The sequence below is a fragment of the Pan paniscus genome, chromosome 10, assembly GCF_029289425.2.
Source record: "Pan paniscus chromosome 10, NHGRI_mPanPan1-v2.0_pri, whole genome shotgun sequence".
Taxonomy (NCBI): domain Eukaryota; kingdom Metazoa; phylum Chordata; class Mammalia; order Primates; family Hominidae; genus Pan; species Pan paniscus.
In genome coordinates, this window is record NC_073259.2 from 106,691,961 (window position 1) to 106,704,118 (window position 12,158).

A 12,158-nucleotide genomic window follows, 5' to 3' on the forward strand; every position below is an offset into this window, starting at 1 on the left:
AATGACCCTAAGCCTTCTAGGTCCACCCCAATCAAGACCTAAAGAGTATGCAACAAGAATGACTAACACCACTCTGAAATGTTGTTTAAAATTTATTTTAAGGGTTGGGCATGGTGGCTTACGCCTTAATCCCAACATGTTGGGATGCCAAGGCAGAAGGACTGCTTGAGCCTAGGAGTTTGAGACCAGCCTGGGCACAAAGCAAGACCCTGTCTCTATCAAACAAACAAACAAACAAACAAAATTAGTTGGGCATGGTGGTGTGCGCCTGTAGTCCCGGCTACTTGGGAGGCTGAGGTGGGAGGATTCCTTGAGCCCAAGAGTTCAGGGTTGCAGTGAGCTATGATCATGCCACTGCATTCCATCCTTGGTGACCGGGCAAGACCCTGTCTCAAACATACATACATACATACATACATACATACATACATACATACATACACACACACACACATTTAAAGAAAACAAACAAAAAAATCCAAAGAAATAAAAACCTCTTTTAAATGTACACATACAGCCATAATACAAGTTCCTTTTAAAATCAATTATGAGAAATACTAACCATTAACATGGTTAGGTTTAGTTGTTTTATTAGCAGTATTTTGAAGAGGCAAGCTTATCCTCACCTAAGGTAATGTCCTGTTTAGGAGGTTCATCAGAGCCTCACTATAATCTGAAAGCAGTATACCCCAAGTAAGTGCAAGATGTTATAGATTTAATCTGCAAATATTTAGTGACTAGTATGCCACAGTAGCTAGCATTTATGGGCCACCAAAATATTCTAATCGTTTTTCATTTTTATTTACTAAAAAAATTTTTTTTGTAGAGATGGGGTCTCACCATGTTGCCTGGGCTGGTCTCAAACTGCCGGGCTCAAGTGATGCTCCCAACTTAGCTTCCCAAAGTGCTGAGATTACAGGCATAAGCCACCACACCGGGTCTCATTTTTTCTTAAAGAAAGAGCTAGTAGGGCCAGGTGCGGTGGCTCACACCTGTAATCCCAGCACTTTGGGAGGCAGAGGTGGGCGGACCACCTGAGGTCGGGAGATTGAGACCATCCTGGCTAACACAGTGAAACCCCATGTCTACTAAAAATACAAAAAATTAGCTGGGTATGTTGGCACATGCCTGTAATCCCAGCTACTTGGGAGGCTGAGGCAGGAGAATTGCTTGAACCCAGGAGGCGGAGGTTGCAGTGAGCCAGATCTCCCCACTGCACTCCAGCCTGGGCAACAAGAGCCTGGGCAAAAAAAAAAAAAAAAATAAATAAATAAATAAAGAGCTAGTACTTTATTAGTGCTTGATTGTTTTCAAAGAATTTGTATATAAAGTAAGTCCTCACTTAACGTCATTGGTAGGTTCTTGGAAACTGACTTTAAGTGGAACTATTCAGAGCAGCTCCTCCAACAACGTTGTTTCGATGTCCTTTCATTACAACGTAGATGAGAAAAAAATTGGTTTCATTATACACTTCACTTAAAATCGTAGTTTCCAGGAACCTATTGATGACCAGGAACCTATTGATGACGTTGAGGACTTACTGTATATCTCATCTGATCTTTATAAAAATATTATTTCTCACTTAATAAATGATGAAATAGAGACGAAGATAAGTTATAGTGATTTGTCCAAGGTCACACAGTTGGGATGGGTGTCCATGTCTAGCTGTTTTCCCCTCCATCTGGGTTATGCTGCCCTTTAGGGCCACCTTTGTGAAAAGGGACCTCTTATTAAATTACTCCCAGGGCAGAATGGGAGAAAAAGCTACGAAAAGACTGAATATTTCTTTTTTTTCTTTTCTTTTTTTTTTTTGAGACGGAGTTTCGCTCTTGTTGCCCAGGCTGGAGTGCAATGGCATGATCTTGGCTCACCACAACCTCCACCTCCTAGGTTCAAGTAATTCTCCTACCTAAGCCTCCCCAGTAGCTGGGATTACAGGCATGCACCATCACGCCCAGGTAATTTTTTGTATTTTTAGTAGAGATGGGGTTTTTCCATGTTGGTCAGGCTGGTCCTGAACTTCTGACCTCAGGTGATCCACCTGCCTTGGCCTCCCAAAGTGCTGGGATTACAGGTGTGAGCCACCACGCCTGGCCAAGACTGAATATTTTTTGGATTCTATAATGATATTTTAAAAATCTGCTTCAAAAGCTTTTTTTTTGAGATGGAGTCTCACTTTGTTGCCCAGGCTGGAGTGCAGTGGTGCAATCTCGGCTCACTGTGACCTCTGCCTCCCCGGTTTAAGCGATTCTCCTGCCTCAGCCTCCTGAGTAGCTGGGACTACAGACACACGCTACCATGCCCTGCTAATTTTTGTGTTTTTAGTAGAGATGGGGTTTCATCATGTTGGCCAGGCTGGTCTTGAATTCCTGACCTCAGGTGATCCACCCACCTCAGCCCCCCAAAGTGCTGGGATTACAGGTGTGAGCCACCGTGCCCAGCCTGGCCAACAAGGTGAAACCCCGTCTCTACCAAAAATACAAAAATTAGCCAGGTGTGGTGGTACACACCTGTAGTCCCAGCTACTCGGGAGGCTGAGGCAGGAGAATCACTTGAACCCGGGAGGCGGAGGTTGCAGTGAGACAAGATCGAGCCATTGTACTCCAGCCTGGATGAGAAAAGTGAAACTCTGTACCACCCCCGACCTCCCCCACAAAAAAAAAAAAGAAAAAAAAAAAGGAGAAATCTTGTTCAAAATAAGTTTTCAATAGCTTTTATTTATATTTATTTATTTATTGAGATGGAGTCTCACTCTGTTGCCCAGGCTGGAGCACAATGGCGCGATCTCAGCTCACTGCAACCTCCACCTCCCAGGTTCAAGTGATTCTCCTGCCTCAGCCTCCCGAGTAGCTGGGATTACAGGTGCCCGCCACCACGCCCAGCTAATTTTTGTATTTTTAGTAGAGATGGGGTTTCACCATGTTGGCCAGGCTGATCTCAAACTCCTGACCTCGTGATCTGCCTGCTTCGGCCTCCCAGTGTGCTGGGATTACAGGCATGAGCCACCGCATCCGGCCTTCAATAGCTTTTAATTAAATATGTGAAGTTTTGGCAAGGCACAGTGGCTCACACTTGTAATATCAATTCTTTGGGAGGCAGAGGCAGAAAGGTCATTTGAGGCCAGGAGTTTGATACCAGCCTGGGCAATGTAGCAAGACCCCGTCTCTCCAAAAAATTAAAGAAAAAAAAATTAGCTGGGTGCAGTGGCGTGCCTGTTAGTCCCAGTTACTTGGGAGGCTGAGTTGGGAGGAGTGCTTGAGCCTGGGAGGTTGAGCTGTTATTCCAACACTGCACTCCAGCCTGGATGACAGAGTGAGAGCTGGGATGACAGGGAGAGACTCTATCTCAAAAAAAAAAAAAAAAAAATATATATATATATATATATACACATATATATATATATACATATATATATATATATATGAAGTTTCTTGCCCCTGGGATTTCTTCTAATGGTATGTTAGAGTTCCCCCAACAGCTACAACCAGATTCCAATTTTTTTTTTTTTTTTTTGGGACAAAGTCTCACTCTGTTGCCCAGGCTGGAGTGCAGTGGTGTGATCTCAGCTCACTTCTGAAACCTCTGCCTCCCAGGTTCAAGCAATTCTCATACATCAGCCTCCCAAGTAGCTGGGATTACAGGCATGAACCACCATGCTCAGCTAATATTTTTGTATTTTTAGTAGAGACAGGGTTTCGCCATGTTGGCCAATCTGGTCTCGAACTCCTGACCTCAAGGTGATCCGCCTGCCTTGGCCTCCCAAAGTGCTGGGATTACAGGCATGAGCCACTACGCCTGGCTCAGATTCCAATTTCAGCCCTATGTGAAAATACCAACTCCTTTGCAGCTCCTTCCCCAAATCCCTTACACTCACCATCCACGGAATCCCCTGGCATTTGTGAGGGATACTTAATTTTCCTCCATGGCTTTTCTCTTCTGGAGGATTATATGCTCATCCTGTGCATCGGGCTGCAGGGACTTAGATGCTCCATTTCATCTCTATTTTTACAACATCCTTACCCACCCTGGTGCCAAGCACAGGTCCTTGCTTACCTTGTGACATGAGCAAAGGTTTAGTGAATGAATAAATGAACAAAAAGCCATATTTCCCAATGATAGCTTGGTCCCTGGTACCCAGAAAAGGCCTACATGATGCCTTATTGATCACAGCTGACTTTGACTTTCTCCTGAGAGGTGTGGGAGTTACAAAAATGTTTATTTGTCTCACATTTCTAAGAATCACAGTAATAATGCATCTGGTAGAAATCAGCAACTTGAAGGAACACAATATAGACATGGTATTATTTTAATTTTCATTGGAATTCTTATTTGGCTACAGGACAAATAGTTACTTTTAGGCTAGCCGTTCTTTTTTTTTTAATTCTTTTTTTTTTTTTTTTTTTTTTTTTGAGACGGATCCTCGCTCTATAGCCCAGGCTACAGTGCAGTGGTGTGATCTCGGCTCACTGCAACCTCCACCTCCCAGGTTCAAGAGATTCTCCTGTCTCAGCCCCCCAAGTAGCTGGGATTACAGGCGTGTGCACCACGCCCAGCTAATTTTTGTATTTTTAGTAGAGATGGGGTTTCACCATGTTGGCCAGGCTGGTCTCCTAACTCCTGACCTCAAGTGATTTGCCTGGCTCAGCCTCCCACAGTGCTGGGATTAAAGGCATGAGCCACTACTCCCAGCCTAGGCTAGCCATTCTTAAATGCATGTACATATATCCTTAAAAAGCAAAAAGTAAGGGAAAAAATGGATAGATCTTTTCCCAATAAGTGCTATTCATATTCTAATTTTATGTCCAAAGATCAACCATGTTTTCAGATGAGATCGAGCGCGTTCAGGGTGGTATGGCTGTAGACATGATCAACCATATTTTCAATGCTCTAGATACCTGACACTTAAGTAGAAAATTAACATCATGCTAATATGAACAAATTGGTCTTTTTCAATACTAGAAATTATCATATTAAAAAATCCTTGCCCCTCAAAATGCAATCTGAGTCAAAATGGCTCAGAGGGAGAATGTCAAGAGGTAGGAAGATCAGTGAGAGTTAAAATAGTGATGGTCTAAAAGGCAGGAAGAAAGAAATTCTGAGCTGGGATAGAGAAATGATAGTGGGGTAGTAAAATGGAAAAACCGTCCCAGATAAGCCAATTAATGATTACCTTTTCTGAAATTAAACTGATTTTACTTTGAAGTTGTTGGAATTCATTGGTTTCTAGTTTCAGTAACTGGTATTGGTTTTCCACCTTTGCAAATTTTTCTGACTGCTGAAATACAAACCTGGAAAAGAAAAGAAAAATCACTATTCTCCAATTCATATCCATTTAAATCCGAATTTCAAAGGAGAATTATACCCAATTCTGTTAAGAACAACATAAATTCTGGTATGGGTAGCTGTAGGTTTTTTTTTTTTTTTTTTCTTCACACAGGGTCTCACTCTGTCACCCAGGCTGGAATGCAGTGTCACAATCATAGCTCACTGCAGCCTTGAACTCCTGGGCTCAAGTGATCCTCTTACTTCAACCTCCCAAATAGCTAGGACTGTCCATCTCGCTATGTTGCCCAAGGTGGTCTTTAGCCTTTTTTTTTTTTTTTGAGATGGAGTCTCACTCTGTCGCCCAGGCTGGAGTGCAGTGGCGCGATCTAGGCTCACTGCAAGCTCCGCCTCCTGGGTTCACGTTATTCTCCTGCCTCAGCCTCCCAAGTAGCTACGACTACAGGCGCCTGCCACCACGCCTGGCTAATTTTTTGTATTTTTAGTAAAGACGGGGTTTCACTGTGTTAGCCAGGATGCTCTCGATCTCCTGACCTTGTGATCCACCTGCCTTGGCCTCCCAAAGTGCTGGGATTACAGGCGTGAGCCACCACGCCCGGTATTTTTTTTTTTTTTTTAGATGGAGTTTCGCTCTTGTTGCCCAGGCTGGAGTGCAATGGCACGATCTCGGTTCACTGCAACCTTTGCCTCCTGGGTTCAAGCGATTCTCCTCCTCAGCCTCCCAATTAGCTGGGATTAAAGGCACCTGCCACCACGCTCCACCAATTTTTTAATATTTTTAGTAGAGATGGGGTTTCACCATGTTGGCTAGGCTGGTTTCGAACTCCTGACCAGTGATCTGCCCGCCTTGGCCTCCCAAAGTGCTAGGATTACAGGCGTGAGCCACTGTGCCCAGCCCCAAGGTGGTCTTGAATTCCTGGCCTCAAGTGATCCTCCCCTCAGCCTCCCAAAGCGCTGGGATTACAAGTGTGGGTCAACATGCCCAGCCTAGATGCAGCTTTTATCAGTTTCTTTTGACAGATTTTCATGTGGTAGGTACTGGTTTAACTCATGCAAAGATGAGTAAAGCACTGCCCTTGTTCACAATTCACAGCCCACCAAATAAGATGGTGTGATATCTGTAATAGATGCATGCACAAGAAATATTTTAGAGGAGGACAAAGTGAAAAATTTAGAACAAGATCTTTGATCTCTACTGTTTTTCACAAGGCCATGATTGGGTAATATCTAGAAAATAGGTGTTTTTATGCTGAAATGTAGGCGAAACAAGAGTCGTCTATAAAAAAGTATTTTAAAACTGAAATGTAGAAGAGTAGACTGATAAAAAGCAGTGGAGTAGAAGAGAGAAGTGATAGTAATTAGAAGTTGCAAAATAGCAGGAGGTGTGAAAAGAGGTATGAAAATAGAAAAAAGCCATTGCCAAAGTGACAATAGATCACAATCAGTGCAAAGTGTATAAACTGCACAATTGGTTATACTCAGTGATGTGACTCGTATACGTGTACTTGAGATGTCACTCTAAAATTGGAGTTTATTCTTCATTATGGGTGGAAGCCCAAAAAGCTATCTCAATCTTCAAAACAACAAATCAACATCTGTTTATACAGGATTTGAAATGAGCAAGCACAAAAGAATTGTCTTGGATCCAATACCATTTTGTCTACTTTAACTCAATTCTTTAGGCTCAGAAAAAAACACTTGAAATTCTTTGCATATTGAGTCATCAAAACGCAATGGAGCAGAACCATAAGTACCTGCCTAAACACAGTCCTGAGACAAGTGGTTCAAAAGCTTTGCTACATATTGTAATAACCTGGCAGCTTTAACAAATCTGATGCCTGGGTCTCACAAAGATTCTGATTTAATTGGCTTGGGATGTGGCTTGGATGTTGGAAACTCAACAGCTTCTCAGGTAATCTAAGTGCACAGCCAAACTTAGAACCATACTGACTGACCATGTTTTGTGAAATTCATTTCCACTGAAAGGCAATCATTTAAAGATCCCAAGGATTAATGGAGAGGTGAAAGACTTTTCTGAGTAAATGCAGTTATCTGAACTTTGTGCATCCTTGCAAAAGTGGTAATGCTTTGAATTCATAAATGGCATCATTAGGCTAACCGTAGCTACAAAACTGTCCAAAGCTAAATTAGACAAATGTTTACAATACTGGAGGAAATAAATTTCTTTTGATGATGCTGGCTAATTTCTATTATATGGGATCCCAGGTTACATTATTAGCACAGATTGACTTTTCTCCTGTGTTTAAATTAATAGGAACCTTTAAAGCTTCTGGTTATTAGAAAACACTATTATCCTAATTCTCTGAGATGGAAGGGTGAACATAATTCTTTTTTCATTGGCTGTTTCATTTCTGGCTTTTAGGATTTTTTTTTCCCCCCAGAGTACTGGATATCTAAGACCAGCAGATAGAGACCCTATTAAGAAAGAGACCACCCTAAAGAAATAAGAGTTGCCCTCCTCACGCCTTCCTGTCCCTCCCTGCCAGGGGGGAAAAAAAAAAGTAAAAGAAGAAACACAGTTCATTTCAGGGACTAGTTTTATTATCCAATACTCCACCATAGATCTATACTATAGATTAGCGAGTTTATTCAGAATGAAATCATTATTATAAGAGACTTTCGTATGAAGGTTGATTCATTACAAAAAATACATTAATGAACTTTCTCAGAACTTCTTTTCAAATTCAAGCTTTAAACACAACCTGTGTCATGTTAGTGGAAATATCATCTCTGATAATTAGTAGTTTTTTTTGATTAGCTTCTTACTAAAATAAAAAAAATTCATCCTTGCTACATGTGAACGGTGCATATAAGAAAAAAGTACAAAGCTGACTCAGCACTAGTGATGAAAAAAATGAAGTGATATGTGCTGTGCTGCGTTAAAATATATTTTATTTTTCCCTTATTTGTGCCAGACACTATTCTAAGTACTTGATAAATATTAATTCATTTAACATTAAAGAAGATGATTGATTTTTCTTTCTTTTTGTTTTTTTTGAGATGGAGTCTCACTCTGTCGCCAGGCTGGAGTGCAGTGGCACGATTTTGGCTTACTGCAACCTCTGCCTCCCGAGTTCAAGTGATTCTCTTGCCTCAGCCTCCCGAGTAGCTGGGACTACAGGCGTGTGCCAACACACCCAGCTAATTTTTGTATTTTTAGTAGAGATGGGGTTTCACCATGTTGGCCAGAATGGTCTCGATCTCTTGACCTCGTGTTCTGCCTGCCTCAGCCTCCCAAAGTGCTGGGATTACAGGCGTGAGCCACCGCGCCCGGCTTTTTTCTTTCTTTCCTTTTTTTGAGACAGGGTCTCGCTCTGCTGCCTAGGCTGGAGTGCAGTGGCATGATCTTGGCTAACTGCAACCTCCACCTCCCAGGTTCAAGTGATTACAGGCGTGAGCCACCGCACCCAGCCTAGATGACTGATTTTCTAGAAGTCAAGAAAATATGCTGAGAAAGCTGCTTCAGATCTGAAAAACTAAGCTTTCAAACTGGCATCCATGTTAGGGTATAAGGTCCTTTATTTCCTTTTTATGAGTCAGGGGCATATTCTAGTAAGAGCAGTTCCCAGTCTTCCCATTTAGATGAGAGTGAAAAACAAGCAATTAGGGTCTGCTAAAGGGTATACCTTCAAGTAGAAGGAAGAAAAGAACTATAAGTAATTCTGGACTTGGGGATTTCTATTTCTAGGATCTTGGCCTTTTGTTGGGGATTAATATCAAATGGAGGCAACGAATCATACTGATTAGGTGGGTGACTGGACTGCCTTAGCTCTGCCATTTACTAAGCTGTATAACCACTTTGGGCAAGTTAAATAACTTTGACGTTTCCTCATCTGTGAAGTGGGGATAATACCTTATTTTAATCTTATTTTTTAAAGACAAGATCTCACTCTATTTCCCAGGCTGGAGTGCAGTGGTGTGATCATGGCTCACTGTAGCCTCCCAGGCCCAATCCATCCTACCCCCTCAGCCTCCTGAGTAGCTGGGAACACAGGCGTGTGCCATAATGCCTGGCTAATTTTTTATAGAGATGGGGGTCTTCCTATGTTGCCCAGTCTTGTCTTGAACTCCTGGGCTCAAGTGATCCTCCTGCCTTGGCCTCCCAAACTGTTGGGATTCTAGGTGTGAGCCAGAGCACCCAGCCAATACTTTATAGGGTTGTAGTTTGTTTTTCGACAAGGTCTCATTCTGTTACCCAGGCTGGAGTACAGTAGCCTGATCATAGCTTACTGCAGCCTTGAACTCCTGGGCTCAAGTGATTCTCCCACCTCAGCCTCTCAAGTAGCTAGGACCACAGGTACATTACCACCACCGGCTAATTAAAAAAAAAAATTCTGTAGAGAGGAGATCTGGCTATTTTGTTTGTTTGTTTGTTTGTTTGTTTTTTGAGGCAGCTGAAGAGGAAGAGGTCTACAGTGACACAATCATAGTTCACTGCAGGTCAAACTCCCTGGGCTCAAGCGATCCTCTCGCCTTGGCCTCCTAAAATGCTGGGATTATAAGTGTGAGCCACCATGCCTGGCCGAGTTATTGTAGACATTAGTTATTGCTATTTATAAAAGCTCCTGGAACAATAGAGCCATAGCACATCAGCTATTTCCTTTAAGTACTGTGGCCCCTTTTTTTTCTCTTTTTGGAGATGGAGTCTCACTCTGTTGTCCAGGCTGAAGTGCAGTGGTGTGATCTCGGCTCACTGCAACTTCCGCCTCCTGGGTTCAAGTGATTCTTCTGCCTCAGCCTCCCAGCTAGCTGGGATTACAGGTGCCCGTCAACAAGACCAGCTATCTTTCTTTTGGACTACTTTGTGCAGCTACTCTTCCATCCTTCCTACATGCCTATGATTGCATAAGAGAAGCAGGGTTCCCGACCACTTGCACTTGATAGAAGCCCCAGGCCTGTCCCCCTTTGAACACTAAGTATAAACTGGGTTGTGTTTATGGCATATGAAGGATGGAATAGATGGATTAGACCACTTATAAATCACTAAATAAAAATAACTCTTGTTTTTGGACCTCTTCTCACTATCATATCATATGGCCTTGTGGAAGAGTGAGATACAGGAGAAAGGGACCCAGGCTACTTTTAGTGTAGGCCTTACAAAAAGAATCTTCCTGACTCCTTCATGAGCCATTGCAGTCTATAGAGACCTCATACAGATCTATCTAGGGTCCTGTGATAATGAATGGTTTACATTTTCCTACAGTGCATGGTGGTAATTAATGGTGTGTGTTGCCTCTGAATAGCTCCTTTAGGAACGTTAAATGGTGGCAGACAGCTGACTGAGGACTTACAAATTCAGGATTTCCTCTGGCTCTATTTCAGCTTAATAATGAAAAAGAGGCAAATAACCAAAGGAAGCTGTTATGGACCTTCTGCAAGGAAAGAAGTTCCAGGGCCACTATTAGGGTCAGTACCCATTTAGCCCTATGTTTCATACCATCTATAGCCTCAGTTTTAGCACAATACCTAGTTTTCAAGAAAACCTTGACCATATTCCATTTTTAAGAAGCAGGACATTTAAATTATACGCTTGTCTTTTAGATAAAACTCTACTAACACAAAGAAAAAAGCTGGAAATGGAGTTAGCCAAGGTTTTACAGTATGATTTATAGAGAAAATTATATTGGATAATTAAAACAAAAACCAGAGTTACACAACTTGCTTAAAGAGCTTTTGACTTTTTGTACATAATTATAACAGATACTATAAAAAACTTTTATAAAGGCAATTTAGGCCAGGCGCGGTGGCTCACGCCTGTAATCCCAGCACTTTGGGAGGCTGAGGTGGACAGATCACCTGAGGTTGGGAGTTTGACGCCAGCTTGACCAATGGAGAAACCCTGTCTCTACTAAAAATACAAAATTACCTGGGCGTGGTGGCGCACACCTGTAATCCCAGCTACTCGGGAGGCTGAGGCAGGAGAATTGCTTGAACCTGGGAGGTGGAGGTGGAGATGGAGGTTGCGGTGAGCTGAGATTGCGCCACTGCACTCCAGCCTGGGCAACAAGAGCAAAACTCCATCTCTCAAAACAAAACAAAACAAAACAAAACAAAACAAAAAAGCAATTAAAAAATCTATTGAAGTTTCCATAAGAAACAAAATTTTCACAATGGAAATTCCAGCTGATTAAATTTCTATGTAATAAGCATGAGTGACAGGTTTTGTGTCTTGTTTAGTAATTTAACAACTTTTTAACTTTCTGAAAGTAGAATCACCTCAATTCTTACCTGAAAAATTTCTATAAGAGTTTAGAAAAGAGCTATGCAAACTGACACTCAAGCCATATGGGTTTGGGCAACTTATCTCCAGTGTTTATTGTCAAGATGACATAGGATATATCAGGCCTTTTTTTTTTTTTGCAGGGTCTCACTTTGTCACCCAGGCTGAGTGCAGTGGTGCAATCAAAGCTCACTGAAACCTCAAATTCCGGGGCTCAAGCAATCCTCCAACCTCAACCCCCCAAGTAGCTGGGACTACAGGCATGCGCCACCATGCCTGGCTAATTTTTTGTATTTTTTGTAGAGACAGGGTTTTACCATGTTGCCCAGGCTGGTCTTGAACTCCTGAGCTCAAGATCTGCCCAACTCGGCCTCCCAAAGTGCTGGGATTACAGGTGGAAGCCACCACACCTGGCCTATCAGGCCTTTATTTAGCAGAGAGAAGATATTAAAGCAACACACTTTTAGGTTTCTTATGTATTATTTCTCTTTTCTTTCCACATAGGAAATGGTCTGAAGACAATGATATAGTGTGATTCCTTGAAATCCTTCTTGGGCAGTGGAAGGGTTCAGATTTTTTCCCTCCAACTTAATCAGATGAAGAGTGAGAGTAAGCAGTATTTAAGAGTACACAG

General features: G+C 42.3%; 1 protein-coding gene across 3 annotated transcripts in view; it reads right to left on the reverse strand.

Annotated features, from left to right (window-relative positions):
- The window catches only part of IKBIP (IKBKB interacting protein), a 31,271-nt gene that overhangs the window by 15,274 nt on the left and 3,839 nt on the right, over window positions 1-12,158 (reverse strand). For 2 of the 3 annotated variants that reach the window (XM_034934326.3, XM_008958049.5), the window contains exon 3: window positions 5,171-5,288. The exons of the other annotated variant lie outside the window; for it this stretch is intronic. In XM_034934326.3, coding sequence (XP_034790217.3) covers window positions 5,171-5,288 — 118 coding nt within the window. The remainder of the gene's footprint in view (window positions 1-5,170; window positions 5,289-12,158) is intronic. 3 annotated transcript variants of the gene reach the window in all.